This window comes from Thalassophryne amazonica, chromosome 7 (genome assembly GCF_902500255.1).
Source record: "Thalassophryne amazonica chromosome 7, fThaAma1.1, whole genome shotgun sequence".
Lineage (NCBI taxonomy): Eukaryota > Metazoa > Chordata > Actinopteri > Batrachoidiformes > Batrachoididae > Thalassophryne > Thalassophryne amazonica.
Genome location: NC_047109.1, coordinates 77,329,052 through 77,343,915, shown reverse-complemented (window position 1 = coordinate 77,343,915; position 14,864 = coordinate 77,329,052). Strand labels below are relative to the sequence as shown.

The window sequence follows — 14,864 nt, the reverse complement described above, 5'->3', positions numbered from 1 at the left end:
CGATCACAGTGATCTTGTGAAGTCCTCTGGAGCCATGCCTCAAAATCCCCAACCAGCTCCTGCGACAACAAACCACACCCCTGTTAGACTCAAATCTATCATCCAAGCCTGAGCTTCTTCCTGCTAACCTGTTGATCTAACAGTAAGGAAAACATGTCAAGATGTGTCAGATAAAGGCTGAAAATGTATGACATTTTGAAGATTTAGATTTTGTCCTTCCATCCATGCAGGTGTCTGAGTTGCGACAACAGCTGCGTAAAGCGTGGCCTGGCCTGTCTCTGGCACCAAGCCTGCCCTGTTGCCAGCGCCTCCGCCCTTTCCAACTTCCCCAACCTTCTCTCACCCTGCTCCTCTCTGCCAAGATGGGAACCAGTATGGAGTCCCTCTCCACTTGCCTCCCGCGACCCTCCAGTCAGTGTCCCAGCTCAAGCTCCACCTCTGCACTGGAGTCCCCGAACTGCAGCCCGAACCAACATATGTATGTCCAGGACCGGGGAATTCCTAATGGGATTCTCAACGACGTCTCAGTTGGAGTTCCAAATGGAATTCCTGAATGCTGTTCCACATCCTGCTTCCATCAGTTTGGCAGTGTGAACATTGTGGCCTGACCAATGCTGTCTTCGTGGCTTCTGGCACGTACTGCATCAGGAACTCCAAGTCCCAGTCTACCCATGTCCTCCTCCTCACCTCTGCAATGTGGGACTTTGTGGAGGACTGAGAATGAGAAACAGCAGCAGGAGATAAGTGTAGAGCTGGAGATGAGGGAAAGGATCAGGAGCAGGCCCAGGAACCGCTCCAGTAGCACCGGCAATGAGGTAAGGGACAACGCAGAATGGAACAAGGTTTGAGTGGAACCGGCGAGGCATTTTGATTTGGTCCGCCCAACAGTTTTTGATTTCAATATCAGATAAAATATCAAAGATCTGTTGGATGGGAATTTTTTCCCTTTGTCCAACACATTAATGGTTTTAGTCAATTTATGTAATTCAGAATGATGTAGTCAACAATATAACTTAATGCATTATCTTCCCGAATAAGCTTCCAAACATAGAATTTTTGAGTAAAAGCTAGAAATGGCTTAGAACCTTGTTACAAAACACAAACATACAAAGAAAACAAAACAGGTACTGGACAGTCAACTACATCAATTTGGCTTGTACTGTGATTATGTATGTTTGTGTGTTGTGGAGCAGGTAGCTCAGTTGACCAAGGAATTGGGCTACCTGGGTTGATTTCCCGGTGTCGCAGACCAAACAATCCGCCCCTAAACTCGGGCCGTCTTTTGCATCTGCGCATGCGGCATATGGGACCACAGCAGCAACGTCTGAGACAGAGTCTCTTCACCCAAAGCAATCAAATGGATTAATGGGATTATTAACCATCACATGATAAAGGTAAAACCTCTTAAGTCATTCTAAAGTCAGTTTTAAGCAGAAACGAGGTTAAATTCCGTAACGCTTTGAATATCTGACGCGCAGTGAACGCATCAGCTAGCAGCTCATTTAGCTGCGGCGCTCTGATCGCTTCTGCTGCCTTTTATGATGAAATAATGCGGAATTTTATGTGGAAATGATTGTTGCACCAAAAGCTTCACACATCTGTCGTTGAGATAGATCGATGACTGGAGTGCAGTTTGAAGCAGAAACAAGGTGATAATCCGTGAATCGTGATCCGTAATCAGGGGGGACTGATTTTTAGGAGGGACCTGTTCGTTCTGCGACATTGGTTTGTCACCTGTCTGGTCCTCGGACAACATGCTTCATCTGCATCATCTCAGTCCACCACAGCTGGACATGGGTACCAGGCTTGGCTGGGAAAATAACCTGTATCAGACTGGTGTTCTGTCCAGGGGGAGTTGCGGATTGAGCCATTTCAAGGGACAGAATTCCAGCCCAATCTCACCCCAATTTCATGATGGCATCATGAAAACAAAATTAATCTATCCATCCATCCATCCATTTTCTTCTGCTTCATCCAAGGTCGGGTCGCAGGGGAAGCAGCTCAAGCAAAGCCGCCCAGACCTCCTGATCCACACACACCTCCCCCAGCTCCTCCGGGGGAACCCCGAAGCGTTCCCAAGCCACCTGCAAGACGTAGTCCCTCCAGCGTGTCCTGGGTCTTCCCTGGGGCCTCGTCCAGATGGGATGTGCCCGGAACATCTCTCCAGCGAGGCGTCCAGGGGGCATCCGAAAAAGATGGCCGAGCCACCTCAGCTGGCTCCTTTCGACGTGGAGGAGCAGCGACTTGACTCCGAGCTCCTCCCGAGTGACCGAGCTCCTCACCCTATCTCTAAGGGAGCGCCCAGCCACCCTGCGGAGGAAACTCATCTTGGCCGCTTGTACTCGCGATCTTGTTCTTTTGGTCATGAGCCAAATTTCATGACCATGGGTAAGGGTTGGAACGTAGATCGATCGGTAAATCGAGAGCTTTGCTCCCCTGCTCAGCTCTCTCTTCATCACAACGGTCCGATACAGCGGCCGCATCACTGCAGACACTGCACCAATCCAGCTGTCGATCTCGCGCTCCATCTGTCCCTCTCTCGTGAACAAGACCCTGAGATACTTAAACTCCTCCACTTGAGGCAAGGACACTCCACTGACCCGAGAGGGCAAAGCACCCTTTTTTCCGGTCGAGAACCATGGCCACGGATTTGGAGGTGCTGATTTCATCCCGGACACTTCACACTCGGCTGCAAACTGCTTCAGTGCACGCTGAAGGTCCTGATTTGACGAAGCCAACAGAACCACATCGTCCACAAACAGCAGAGACGAGATTCTGTGGTTCCCAAACTGGACCCCCTCTACACCCTGACTGCGCCTAGAAATTCTGTTCATAAAGGTAAAGAACAGAACTGGTGACAAAGTGCAGCCCCCTGGCGGAGGCCAACATGCACTGGAAACAGGTTTGACTTACTACCAGCAATGTGGAACAAGCTCCTGCTGCGGTCGTACAGGGACCGGATAGCCCTTAGCAAAGGACCCCAGACCCTGTACTCCCGGAGCACCCCCCACAGGGCGCCTTGAGGGACACGGTTGAACGCCTTCTCCAGATCCACAAAACACTTGTGGATCTGGGAGAAGGTCCACAAGTGTTGGAAAGCATTAGTGAAGGTTACAAATGATCTTCTTATGGCCTCAGACAGTGGACTCATCTCTGTGCTTGTTCTGTTAGACCTCAGTGCTGCTTTTGATACTGTGACCATAAAATTTTATTACAGAGATTAGAGCATGCCATAGGTATTAAAGGCACTGCGCTGCGGTGGTTTGAATCATATTTGTCTAATAGATTACAATTTGTTCATGTAATGGGGAATCTTCTTCACAGGACTGAAGTTAATTATGGAGTTCCACAAGGTTCTGTGCTAGGACCAATTTTATTCACTTTATACATGCTTCCCTTAGGTAGTATTATTAGACGGTATTGCTTAAATTTTCATTGTTACACAGATGATACCCAGCTTTATCTATCCATGAAGCCAGAGGACACACACCAATTAGCTAAACTGCAGGATTGTCTTACAGACATAAGACATGGATGACCTCTAATTTCCTGCTTTTAAACTCAGATAAAACTGAAGTTATTGTACTTGGCCCCACAAATCTTAGAAACATGGTGTCTAACCAGATCCTTACTCTGGATGGCATTACCCTGACCTCTAGTAATACTGTGAGAAATCTTGGAGTCATTTTTGATCAGGATATGTCATTCAAAGCGCATATTAAACAAATATGTAGGACTGCTTTTTTGCATTTACGCAATATCTCTAAAATCAGAAAGGTCTTGTCTCAGAGTGATGCTGAAAAACTAATTCATGCATTTATTTCCTCTAGGCTGGACTATGTAATCATTATTATCAGGTTGTCCTAAAAGTTCCCTAAAAAGCCTTCAGTTAATTCAAAATGCTGCAGCTAGAGTACTGACGGGGACTAGAAGGAGAGAGCATATCTCACCCATATTGGCCTCTCTTCATTGGCTTCCTGTTAATTCTAGAATAGAATTTAAAATTCTTCTTCTTACTTATAAGGTTTTGAATAATCAGGTCCCATCTTATCTTAGGGACCTCGTAGTACCATATCACCCCAATAGAGCGCTTCGCTCTCAGACTGCAGGCTTACTTGTAGTTCCTAGGGTTTGTAAGAGTAGAATGGGAGGCAGAGCCTTCAGCTTTCAGGCTCCTCTCCTGTGGAACCAGCTCCCAATTCAGATCAGGGAGACAGACACCCTCTCTACTTTTAAGATTAGGCTTAAACTTTCCTTTTTGCTAAAGCTTATAGTTAGGGCTGGATCAGGTGACCCTGAACCATCCCTTAGTTATGCTGCTATAGACGTAGACTGCTGGGGTGTTCCCATGATGCACTGTTCTTTCTCTTTTTGCTCTGTATGCACCACTCTGCATTTAATCATTAGTGATTGATCTCTGCTCCCCTCCACAGCATGTCTTTTTCCTGGTTCTCTCCCTCAGCCCCACCAGTCCCAGCAGAAGACTGCCCCTCCCTGAGCCTGGTTCTGCTGGAGGTTTCTTCCTGTTAAAAGGGAGTTTTTCCTTCTCACTGTAGCCAAGTGCTTGCTCACAGGGGGTCGTTTTGACCATTGGGGTTTTACATAATTATTGTATGGCCTTGCCTTACAATATAAAGCGCCTTGGGGCAACTGTTTGTTGTGATTTGGCGGTATATAAAAAAATGATTGATTGATGATTGACTGGTTGGGTGAACTCCCATGAACCCCTGAGCACCCGATGGAGAGTATAGAGCTGGTCCAGTGTGCCGCGACCAGGATGAAAACCACACTGCTCCTCCTGAATCCGAGGTTCGACTATCGGTCGAATTCTCCTCTCCAGTACTCTGGAATAGACCTTACCGGGGAGGCTGAGGAGTGTGATCCCCCTGTAGTTGGAACACACCCTCCGGTCCGCCACGCGATGTTGCAGAGACGTGTCAACCAAGACAGTCCCACAACATCCAGAGACTTAAGGTACTCCAGATGGATTTCATCCACCCCAGGAGCCTTGCCACTGACGAGCTTTCTAACCACCTCTGTGACTTTGGCCTGAGTAATGGATGAGTCCGCCTCTGAGTCCCCCGACTCTGCTTCCTCTTCGGAAGACGTGACGATGGGATTGAGGAGATCCTCAAAGTATCCTTCCACCGCCCGACAACATCCCCGGTCAGGGTCAGAAGCTCCCCACCCGCACCGTAGACAGTGTTGGTGGAGAGCTGCTTTCACCTCTGGAGGCGTCGGACGGTTTGCCAGAATTTCTTTGAGGCCGACCGATAGTCCTCCTCCATGGCCTCCCCGAACTCCTCCCAGACCCAGTTTTTGCCTCTGCGACTGCACAGGCTGCAGCACACTTGGCCTGCCGGTACCTGTCAGATGCCTCTGGAGTCCCACCTGCCAACAAAGACAAGTAGGACTCCATCTTCAGCTTGACGGCATCCCTTACTTCTGGTGTCCACCACCGGGTTCGGGGATTGCCGCCACGACAGGCACCAGAGACCCTGTGACCACAGCTACGAGCATTAACAATGGAGGTGGAGAACATGGTCCACTTGGACTCCATGTCTCCAACCTCTCTCGGGATCTGGGAGAAGCTCTCCCAGAGGTGGGAGTTGAAGACCTCGTTGACAGAGGGTTCTGCACAGTCATTGCGGTATTGTATCACTTCCTGTTCCGGAGCACAGCGGTGTTTTTCTGTATCTGTTAGCTGTTTAATCTGCGCAGTTAGATTGATCTAGTTATCTAGATTACGATTTGTTTCCCAGTGTAATCTTTACGTGCCTTAACTAAAGCACTCCTTCTGCTGAATCACCTCTAAATTATTTACACATTATTCACTTTGCGTGTTTTTAGGAATCCGCTAGCTTAGCGTAGCTACTAGCTCTTAGCCGATTTAGCATGGCGGCTTCTCCTGTCTCTCCCGCACTTTTCTGCTCTGGGTGTGAAATGTTTAGTTATTCCTCGGCCTCCTTTAGCAGTAACGGTACTTGTAATAAGTGTAGCTTATTCGTAGCTTTGGAGGCCAGGCTGGGCGAATTGGAGACTCGGCTCCGCACCGTGGAAAATTCTACAGTTAGCCAGGCCCCTGTAGTTGGTGCGGACCAAGGTAGCTTAGCCGCCGTTAGTTACCCCCTGGCAGATCCCGAGCAGCCGGGGAAAGCAGGCTGACTGGGTGACTGTGAGGAGGAAGCGTAGCCCTAAACAGAAGCCCCGTGTACACCGCCAACCCGTTCACATCTCTAACCGTTTTTCCCCACTCGACGACACACCCGCCGAGGATCAAACTCTGGTTATTGGCGACTCTGTTTTGAGAAATGTGAAGTTAGCGACACCAGCAACCATAGTCAATTGTCTTCCGGGGCCAGAGCAGGCGACATTGAAGGAAATTTGAAACTGCTGGCTAAGGCTAAGCGTAAATTTGGTAAGATTGTAATTCACGTCGGCAGTAATGACACCCGGTTTACGCCAATCGGAGGTCACTAAAATTAACATTAAATCGGTGTGTAACTTTGCAAAAACAATGTCGGACTCTGTAGTTTTCTCTGGGCCCCTCCCCAATCGGACCGGGAGTGACATGTTTAGCCGCATGTTCTCCTTGAATTGCTGGCTGTCTGAGTGGTGTCCAAAAATGAGGTGGGCTTCATAGATAATTGGCAAAGCTTCTGGGGAAAACCTGGTCTTGTTAGGAGAGACGGCATCCATCCCACTTTGGATGGAGCAGCTCTCATTTCTAGAAATCTGGCCAATTTTCTTAAATCCTCCAAACCGTGACTATCCAGGGTTGGGACCAGGAAGCAGAGTTGTAGTCTTACACACCTCTCTGCAGCTTCTCTCCCCCCAACCATTCCCCTCATTACCCCATCCCCGTAGAGACGGTGCCTGCTCCCAGACTACCAATAACCAGCAAAAATCTATTTAAGCATTAAAAATCAAAAGAAAAATAATTATAGCACCTTCAACTGCACCCACAGACTAAAACAGTTAAATGTGGTCTATTAAACATTAGGTCTCTCTCTTCTAAGTCCCTGTTGGTAAATGATATAATAATTGATCAACATATTGATTTATTCTGCCTAACAGAAACCTGGTTACAGCAGGATGAATTTGTTAGTTTAAATGAGTCAACACCCCCAAGTCACACTAACTGTCAGAATGCTCGTAGCACGGGCCGGGGCGGAGGATTAGCAGCAATCTTCCATTCCAGCTTATTAATAATCAAAAACCCAGACAGAGCTTTAATTCATTTGAAAGCTTGTCTCTTAGTCTTGTCCATCCAAATGGAAGTCCCAAAAACCAGTTTATTTGTTATTATCTATCGTCCACCCTGGTCGTTACTGTGAGTTTCTCTGTGAATTTTCAGACCTTTTGTCTGACTTAGTGCTTAGCTCAGATAAGATAATTATAGTGGGCGATTTTAACATCCACACAGATGCTGAGAATGACAGCCTCAACACTGCATTAATCTATATTAGACTCTATGACTTTGCTCAAAAAGTAAATGAGTCCACCCACCACTTTAATCATATCTTAGATCTTGTTCTGACTTATGGTATGGAAATAGAAGACTTAACAGTTATTCCCTGAAACTCCCTTCTGTCTGATCATTTCTTAATAACATTTACATTTACTCTGATGGACTACCCAGCAGTAGGGAATAAGTTTCATTACACTAGAAGTCTTTCAGAAAGCGCTGTAACTAGTTTAAGGATATGATTCCTTCTTTATGTTCTCTAATGCATATAACAACACAGTGCAGAGTAGCTACCTAAACTCTGTAAGGGAGATAGAGTATCTCGTCAATAGTTTTACATCCTCATTGAAGACAACTTTGGATGCTGTAGCTCCTCTGAAAAGATGAGCTTTAAATCAGAAGTGTCTGACTCCGTGGTATAAACTCACAAACTCGTAGCTTAAAGCAGATAACCCGTAAGTTGGAGAGGAAATGGCGTCTCACTAATTTAGAAGATCTTCACTTAGCCTGGAAAAAGAGTCTGTTGCTCTATAAAAAGCCCTCGTAAAGCTAGGACATCTTTCTACTCATCACTAATTGAAGAAAATAAGAACAACCCCAGGTTCTTTTCAGCACTGTAGCCAGGCTGACAAAGAGTCAGAGCTCTATTGAGCTGAGTATTCCATTAACTTTAACTAGTAATGACTTCATGACTTTCTTTGCTAACAAAATTTTAACTATTAGAGAAAAAATTACTCATAACCATCCCAAAGACGTATCGTTATCTTTGGCTGCTTTCAGTGATGCCGGTATTTGGTTAGACTCTTTCTCTCCGATTGTTCTGTCTGAGTTATTTTCATTAGTTACTTCATCCAAACCTCAACATGTTTATTAGACCCCATTCCTACCAGGCTGCTCAAGGAAGCCCTACCATTATTTAATGCTTCGATCTTAAATATGATCAATCTATCTTTGTTAGTTGGCTATGTACCACAGGCTTTTAAGGTGGGCAGTAATTAAACCATTACTTAAAAAGCCATCACTTGACCCAGCTATCTTAGCTAATTATAGGCCAATCTCACACCTTCCTTTTCTCTCAAAAATTCTTGAAAGGGTAGTTGTAAAACAGCTAACTGATCATCTGCAGAGGAATGGTCTATTTGAAGAGTTTCAGTCAGGTTTTAGAATTCATCATAGTACAGAAACAGCATTAGTGAAGGTTTTAAAATGATCTTCTTATGGCCTCGGGACAGTGGACTCATCTCTGTGCTTGTTCTGTTAGACCTCAGTGCTGCTTTTGATACTGTTGACCATAAAATTTTATTACAGAGATTAGAGCATGCCATAGGTATTTAAAGGCACTGCGCTGCGGTGGTTTGAATCATATTTGGTCTAATAGATACAATTTGTTAATGTAAATGGGGAATCTTCTTCACAGACTAAAGTTAATTATGGAGTTCCACAAGGTTCTGTGCTAGGACCAATTTTATTCACTTTATATATGCTTCCCTTAGGCAGTATTATTAGACGGTATTGCTTAAATTTTCATTGTTACGCAGATGATACCCAGCTTTATCTATCCATGAAGCCAGAGGACACACACCAATTAGCTAAACTGCAGGATTGTCTTACAGACATAAAGACATGGATGACCTCTAATTTCCTGCTTTTAAACTCAGATAAAACTGAAGTTATTGTACTTGGCCCCACAAATCTTAGAAACATGGTGTCTAACCAGATCCTTACTCTGGATGGCATTACCCTGACCTCTAGTAATACTGTGAGAAATCTTGGAGTCATTTTTGATCAGGATATGTCATTCAAAGCGCATATTAAACAAATATGTAGGACTGCTTTTTTGCATTTACGCAATATCTCTAAAATTAGAAAGGTCTTGTCTCAGAGTGATGCTGAAAACTAATTCATGCATTTATTTCCTCTAGGCTGGACTATTGTAATTCATTATTATCAGGTTGTCCTAAAAGTTCCCTACAAAAGCCTTCAGTTAATTCAAACATGCTGCAGCTAGAGTACTGACGGGGACTGGAAGGAGAGAGCATATCTCACCCATATTGGCCTCTCTTCATTGGCTTCCTGTTAATTCTAGAATAGAATTTAAAATTCTTCTTCTTACTTATAAGGTTTTGAATAATCAGGTCCCATCTTATCTTAGGGACCTCGTAGTACCATATCACCCCAATAGAGCGCTTCGCTCTCAGACTGCAGGCCTTACTTGTAGTTCCTAGGGTTTGTAAGAGTAGAATGGGAGGCAGAGCCTTCAGCTTTCAGGCTCCTCTCCTGTGGAACCAGCTCCCAATTCAGATCAGGGAGACAGACACCCTCTCTACTTTTAAGATTAGGCTTAAAACTTTCCTTTTTGCTAAAGCTTATAGTTAGGGCTGGATCAGGTGACCCTGAGCCATCCCTTAGTTATGCTGCTATAGACGTAGACTGCTGGGGGGTTCCCATGATGCACTGTTTCTTTCTCTTTTTGCTCTGTATGCACCACTCTGCATTTAATCATTAGTGATCGATCTCTGCTCCCCTCCACAGCATGTCTTTTTCTGGTTCCTCTCCCTCAGCCCCAACCAGTCCCAGCAGAAGACTGCCCCTCCCTGAGCCTGGTTCTGCTGGAGGTTTCTTCCTGTTAAAGGGAGTTTTTCCTTCCCACTGTAGCCAAGTGCTTGCTCACAGGGGGTCGTTTGACCGTTGGGGTTTTACATAATTATGTATGGCCTTGCCTTACAATATAAAGCGCCTTGGGGCAACTGTTTGTTGTGATTTGGCGCTATATAAAAAAATTGATTGATTGATTGATTGATTCACAGCAGACCCTCATGATATGTTTGGGGCCTGCCAGGTCTGACTGGCTTCCTCCCCTCTCAGCTGATCCAACTCACCGCCAGGTGGTGATCGGTCGACAGCTCAGCCCCTCTCTTCACCCGAGTGTCCGAGACATGTGGCCGAAGGTCAGATGATACAACTACAAAGTTGATCATCGACCTCCGGCTCAGGGTGTCCTGGTGCCACATGCACTTATGGACACCCTTGTGCTCGAACATGGTGTTCGTGATGGACAAACTGTGACTAGCACAGAAGTCCAACAACCTGAACACCACTCGGGTTCAGATCGGGGAGGCCGTGCTTACCGATCAACCCCCTCCAGGTCTCACTGTCGCCGCCCACGTGGGTGTTAAAGTCCCCCAGGAGAACAGTGGAGTCCCCAGTCCGAGCACTATCTAGTACCCCTCCCAGGGACTCCACGAAGGCTGGGTACTCTGCACTGCCACTCAGCCCGTAGGCCAAAACAACAGTGAGAGACCTGTCCCCAACCCAAAGGTGTAAGGACGTGACCCTCTCGTTCACCATGTAAATTAATCTATTACTAAGAAAATGTAGTACTTTTCATGACAGGAGCAGAAATTAATTTCATGATGGTATCATGAAAGGTGGGGTGTCACAAAAATGTGACTTACGAGGTCTGTCCAAAAAGTATTGTACCTTTTTATTTTTTCAAAAGCTATATGGATTGAATCACGTGTGATTACATCAGCCAAGCTTGAACCTTCGTGCGCTATGCGTGAGTTTTTCCACGCCAAAAAAAACACCTCCGTCTTGGAAGTCTCACAGGACATGTTGTGGCATGTCCAGCTGTTACACAATTTCGCGATACTCACTCGGACTGAAAGCCATCGAAAACTGTCTGAATCTTCTGAATGGTTTCCAACACAGAGGTGTTTTTTTTTGCTGCGCGTCCTGAGCTGCTTCGTGCCGACGTGCGAAATCCTCTGCACGTCTTTCATTACAAAATCTCCTGTAACAGTGGAATGTGCCACAAAAGTGCTATGTCCAGCTCTGTTGCCATTTCTGTGGTAGTCAGATGATGTCCCGGATCAACACAGCGTTCAGTTTAGAAATGATCTGGTCGATCCAGCCTGTCGAATGGCCGCTCGGCACGCCGCGCGCCCTCCGCTGCTGTGGGCCATTTTTTAAAAAGGTTTTAACAGTCCATAATCCATGTGACGCCGACAGAATCACATGTGATTCAAATCCATATAGTTTTTTGAAAAAAATAAAAAGGTCCATTACTTTTTGGACAGACCTCGTATTTTGTGAAGGGAGCACGAAAAAAAAAAGCATGAGACTGGACTGGAATTCAGAGATGGTGTAAGTACTGGCATCGATGACTTACAATGTGTATTTTACAATTATAAAACAGTTTGTGGACTCTTTACATCGAAATTCCAAAAAACAACTTGAATAACTTGAACAAGAAACTAGTTCTTTATAAAGTTAGAAACCACATTTTAAAATTAAAATCTCAACAAACAAACAACTTGATTTCTTAAAATAAGTCCTGCCTGGTACTCAAAGATAGATGCTGACGAACACTATTTCTCAGCAATAAAATCATGCAAAATACGAATTAAATACAGACACCAAAAGAACTTATGAAATTATTACCATTATTATTTATGACTACCAAAAATTATCATACATTTTACTCTTCTATAGGTAAATATGAGATATTTAGCAATCAGTGACTCCATTCATAGCCACATCTTTCTCATGGACACAATACACGGAAACCAATGTAACATATGTATATGCGTTTGTTGGGGCCTAACCTTTACGATATGTGGTTTGATATGCAATCCACTCATGATAATAATAATCATGATAATAAGAAATGGTAGATTGTGGTGGATTGGCTGGTGACTCCTGATTCATCAGGACGACTGCTTTTAACAACTGGTTGTTGTTAATATTTCCTGCTGTTTTTCTATTCATCCAGACTTGTGGCTCTTCCCTCCATCCATTCCTGCAACAGGATCCAGGATGCTCTCGAGGGAAACAAGAAACAGATGCACCGACGGAAGTGCTGTTTACGGAGGTAAACCCACAAATCAATACCCAGGCACCCTGGAGCTTCAGCTCCATTTAACACTCTGACTCTGCGCCCACGATGAATTTCATCTTGTCATCATCACCGTCTATGAAATAACCTCCACTTTCTAATCAGGTGTTCAGCTGCCAACCCTGTGAGGTGATTGGTGAGGATTTTGAACTGCCAGTGCAGATTACAGCAAGTCCTATTCAGATTGTGCCTGGTGCACGCAGCTTGGAGGAAGAACTACAGGAGGCCATCCAGAAAGCACAGGTTTGAGTCAAAATGAACAGAAAGATGTTACTGTATTTGCACAAGAGGTTCTTAATTACACAGTGTGTGTTCAGTGGTTTTCCTTTATTTTTTTCTGGGCATACAGATGGACCCTCGCCAGTCCATCGATGATATTCTGGATGAGCCGATTGCTTCTGTTGGTAGGCAGTGCATAATAAATAAAAAGTACAACTTACAAAGAAATTCTGCTTTCTTCAGTCTGTTATATTTGCCTTATTCTTCTCTTCCAGGATCTGTCAGTATTTCTGATCATAAATCCACTACCCAATTAGCGCCTGCCCCTTCCCCTCCTCTTCCGCCTGCTGAAGAAGATCAGTCTCAAACCTCTAAGCAGCTCACCAAAGATGACAGCTTCCTGCCTTCGCCTCTTTGCTCCTCTCTTTTGCTTGAGCTCCTCCATCACCTGCTGTAATAACCCAAGCCAAGTCGTCCCAGCCCCTCCTTCCACCTCGCATTTGCACTTCCCCTCTGACATCCACTGGAAAGTCACGGAAGCGGCGAGCTCCTACCCCATTCGACGCCGCCGACTGGCTTGAGACACTGACATCTGGCCTTCGCCCATTGACCCCGCCGACGGCTCCTTTTGTGGAGATAGACTTCAGTTTGGATTCTGATCTCAATCGAGTGTTGGATCTGATGTCGATCGAGTGTTTGATCTAATGACAGGGCAGTGGTGAGGCTTGTATGTGCAGTAGGTGAGTGTGAGCGCTGTACTTTTTGATGGTCATGAACAGTACTGTATGTGCGTCCCCACAGAGGGAACAAGAAGGTGCACAGTGGCTCGTCACACTCATCATGCCACAGTCGCTGCAGATACGGCTCCACGCAATGTTGAGAGGTAGATTCGTCACAGCGGTCCAATCAATCACCGCTCTGATCGGGCAGCTGGAGCAAAAAAATGTGCACACTCAACCATATAACAGACATGACTGAGCTCTGTTTACCAAAACATGGGCTCCGCCGCAAATGGAAAACAAGCAACACATCTGTGGATTGACACACTCTGCAGCACATTGTTTGCAGTGCAAAACAAAAGGAAACCTGGCGGCCTATTAACTTTCAAACATGCTTCCTGGCTTGCGTTGGGAGAATGTTTGACTTATCTCCAAAACCTGCTGTTGGTTTTGGTCGAGTGTGGCCCCCCCGTGCTGACTCATAAGAAGCCCATTTAGAGTGTGTAAAAGCCCGGCAGAGCACACAGCTTGTGTGTGGCTTCAGACCTTAACCCCGGTGCCAGACACACAGTCGGCATGCAGGGGGAGAAAACTGGCAGGAGCTACACACAAGCGGTGTGTGCGCACGTGCTCGTGTGTACACGCAGAGTTTGTTTGCGTGTGTCAACACACCAAAGCTTCCGTGTGTATTTATCGGCGTTACTGCCAAATGCACTTGTAGTTATCTTTTAGCTTCCAGTTACATGTTCCTGTCTGTCATTATGATTGATCTGTGGAAGAGAATTTCTCTGTCCCATATTTCATCCAAGCCTCAATGCCAACAGGGCAATAACTGTGCCGCTCTTATCTGCCCGTAATCATCAGAACAATTGCATTACCTTGTTCAAGTTATGGTTCTCCAGGAGAGCAATCAGGCTGCTGAACCAAAAAGAATCCCCACAAATGCACCAATCAAACAATAGAAACTTTCCTCCATCCTTTGCAAAAAAACAAACAAAAAACAAACAAACAAAAAAACAAAAACAAAAAAGAACCCAACAACAAAAAACAGGTGGTCAGTTTGTTCTCTGATTAACCCCCGATAGTGTCTGGCCCACTGCTCAGTGCTTCGCCTGCTGCTAATAAAGCCAAATTTAGCACAGTGTAAAACCAAATGACAAGGTCACACCTGTTCACATAGTATAAATTGATTCTACAAATGCGTTCTTGTGCATTGTTAAAGTTTGTTGTACATGTCAATGTATCTGTTTAGTCAACAAATAGCAGATGCTCAACACCCAGTGTGCCAGCAGTAGTGCAACGTGTTGTAATTGTCAGGGGTGTACATATCTCCCTCTTAAAATAATCCAGTATGTTCATAGATATGTGGGCTACGATTAGATTCAGGGACAATACTTTTATTATGGAACAATATTTTGTGCGATACAGTGCAGTTCAATACTATTCTTTGTTAATAACGTAGATACTTATTGTCCACGAGAAATTAAGTTAAAAGTGGCATTACTTACCTTCAAATACATATTACATGAAAGCCCAAGGGCCTGCTTCAGGATTTTACTAT

At 45.2% G+C, this 14,864-nt stretch overlaps 1 protein-coding gene across 1 annotated transcript; it reads left to right on the top strand.

Annotated features, from left to right (window-relative positions):
- The first annotated feature begins 645 nt into the window (after positions 1-645).
- LOC117513474 lies at positions 646-13,041 on the top strand. Its single transcript, XM_034173654.1, has 5 exons — positions 646-815; positions 12,243-12,341; positions 12,471-12,608; positions 12,715-12,769; positions 12,860-13,041. The coding sequence occupies exons 1-5, from the start codon at positions 672-674 to the stop codon at positions 13,039-13,041; spliced, it is 618 nt and encodes a 205-aa protein (XP_034029545.1). The 5' UTR covers positions 646-671.
- The last annotated feature ends 1,823 nt before the right edge of the window (positions 13,042-14,864 follow it).

What these genes read in the sequence shown, in the direction of transcription:
- LOC117513474 (XM_034173654.1), top strand. Translation starts at nt 672, where the DNA reads ATGTCCTCCTCCTCACCTCTGCAATGTGGGACTTTGTGGAGGACTGAG. An exon ending in AGGCCATCCAGAAAGCACAG is followed by an intron (nt 12,609 to 12,714) that starts GTTTGAGTCAAA and finishes CTGGGCATACAG; the next exon opens with ATGGACCCTCGCCAGTCCAT. An exon ending in TGAGCCGATTGCTTCTGTTG is followed by an intron (nt 12,770 to 12,859) that starts GTAGGCAGTGCA and finishes CTTCTCTTCCAG; the next exon opens with GATCTGTCAGTATTTCTGAT.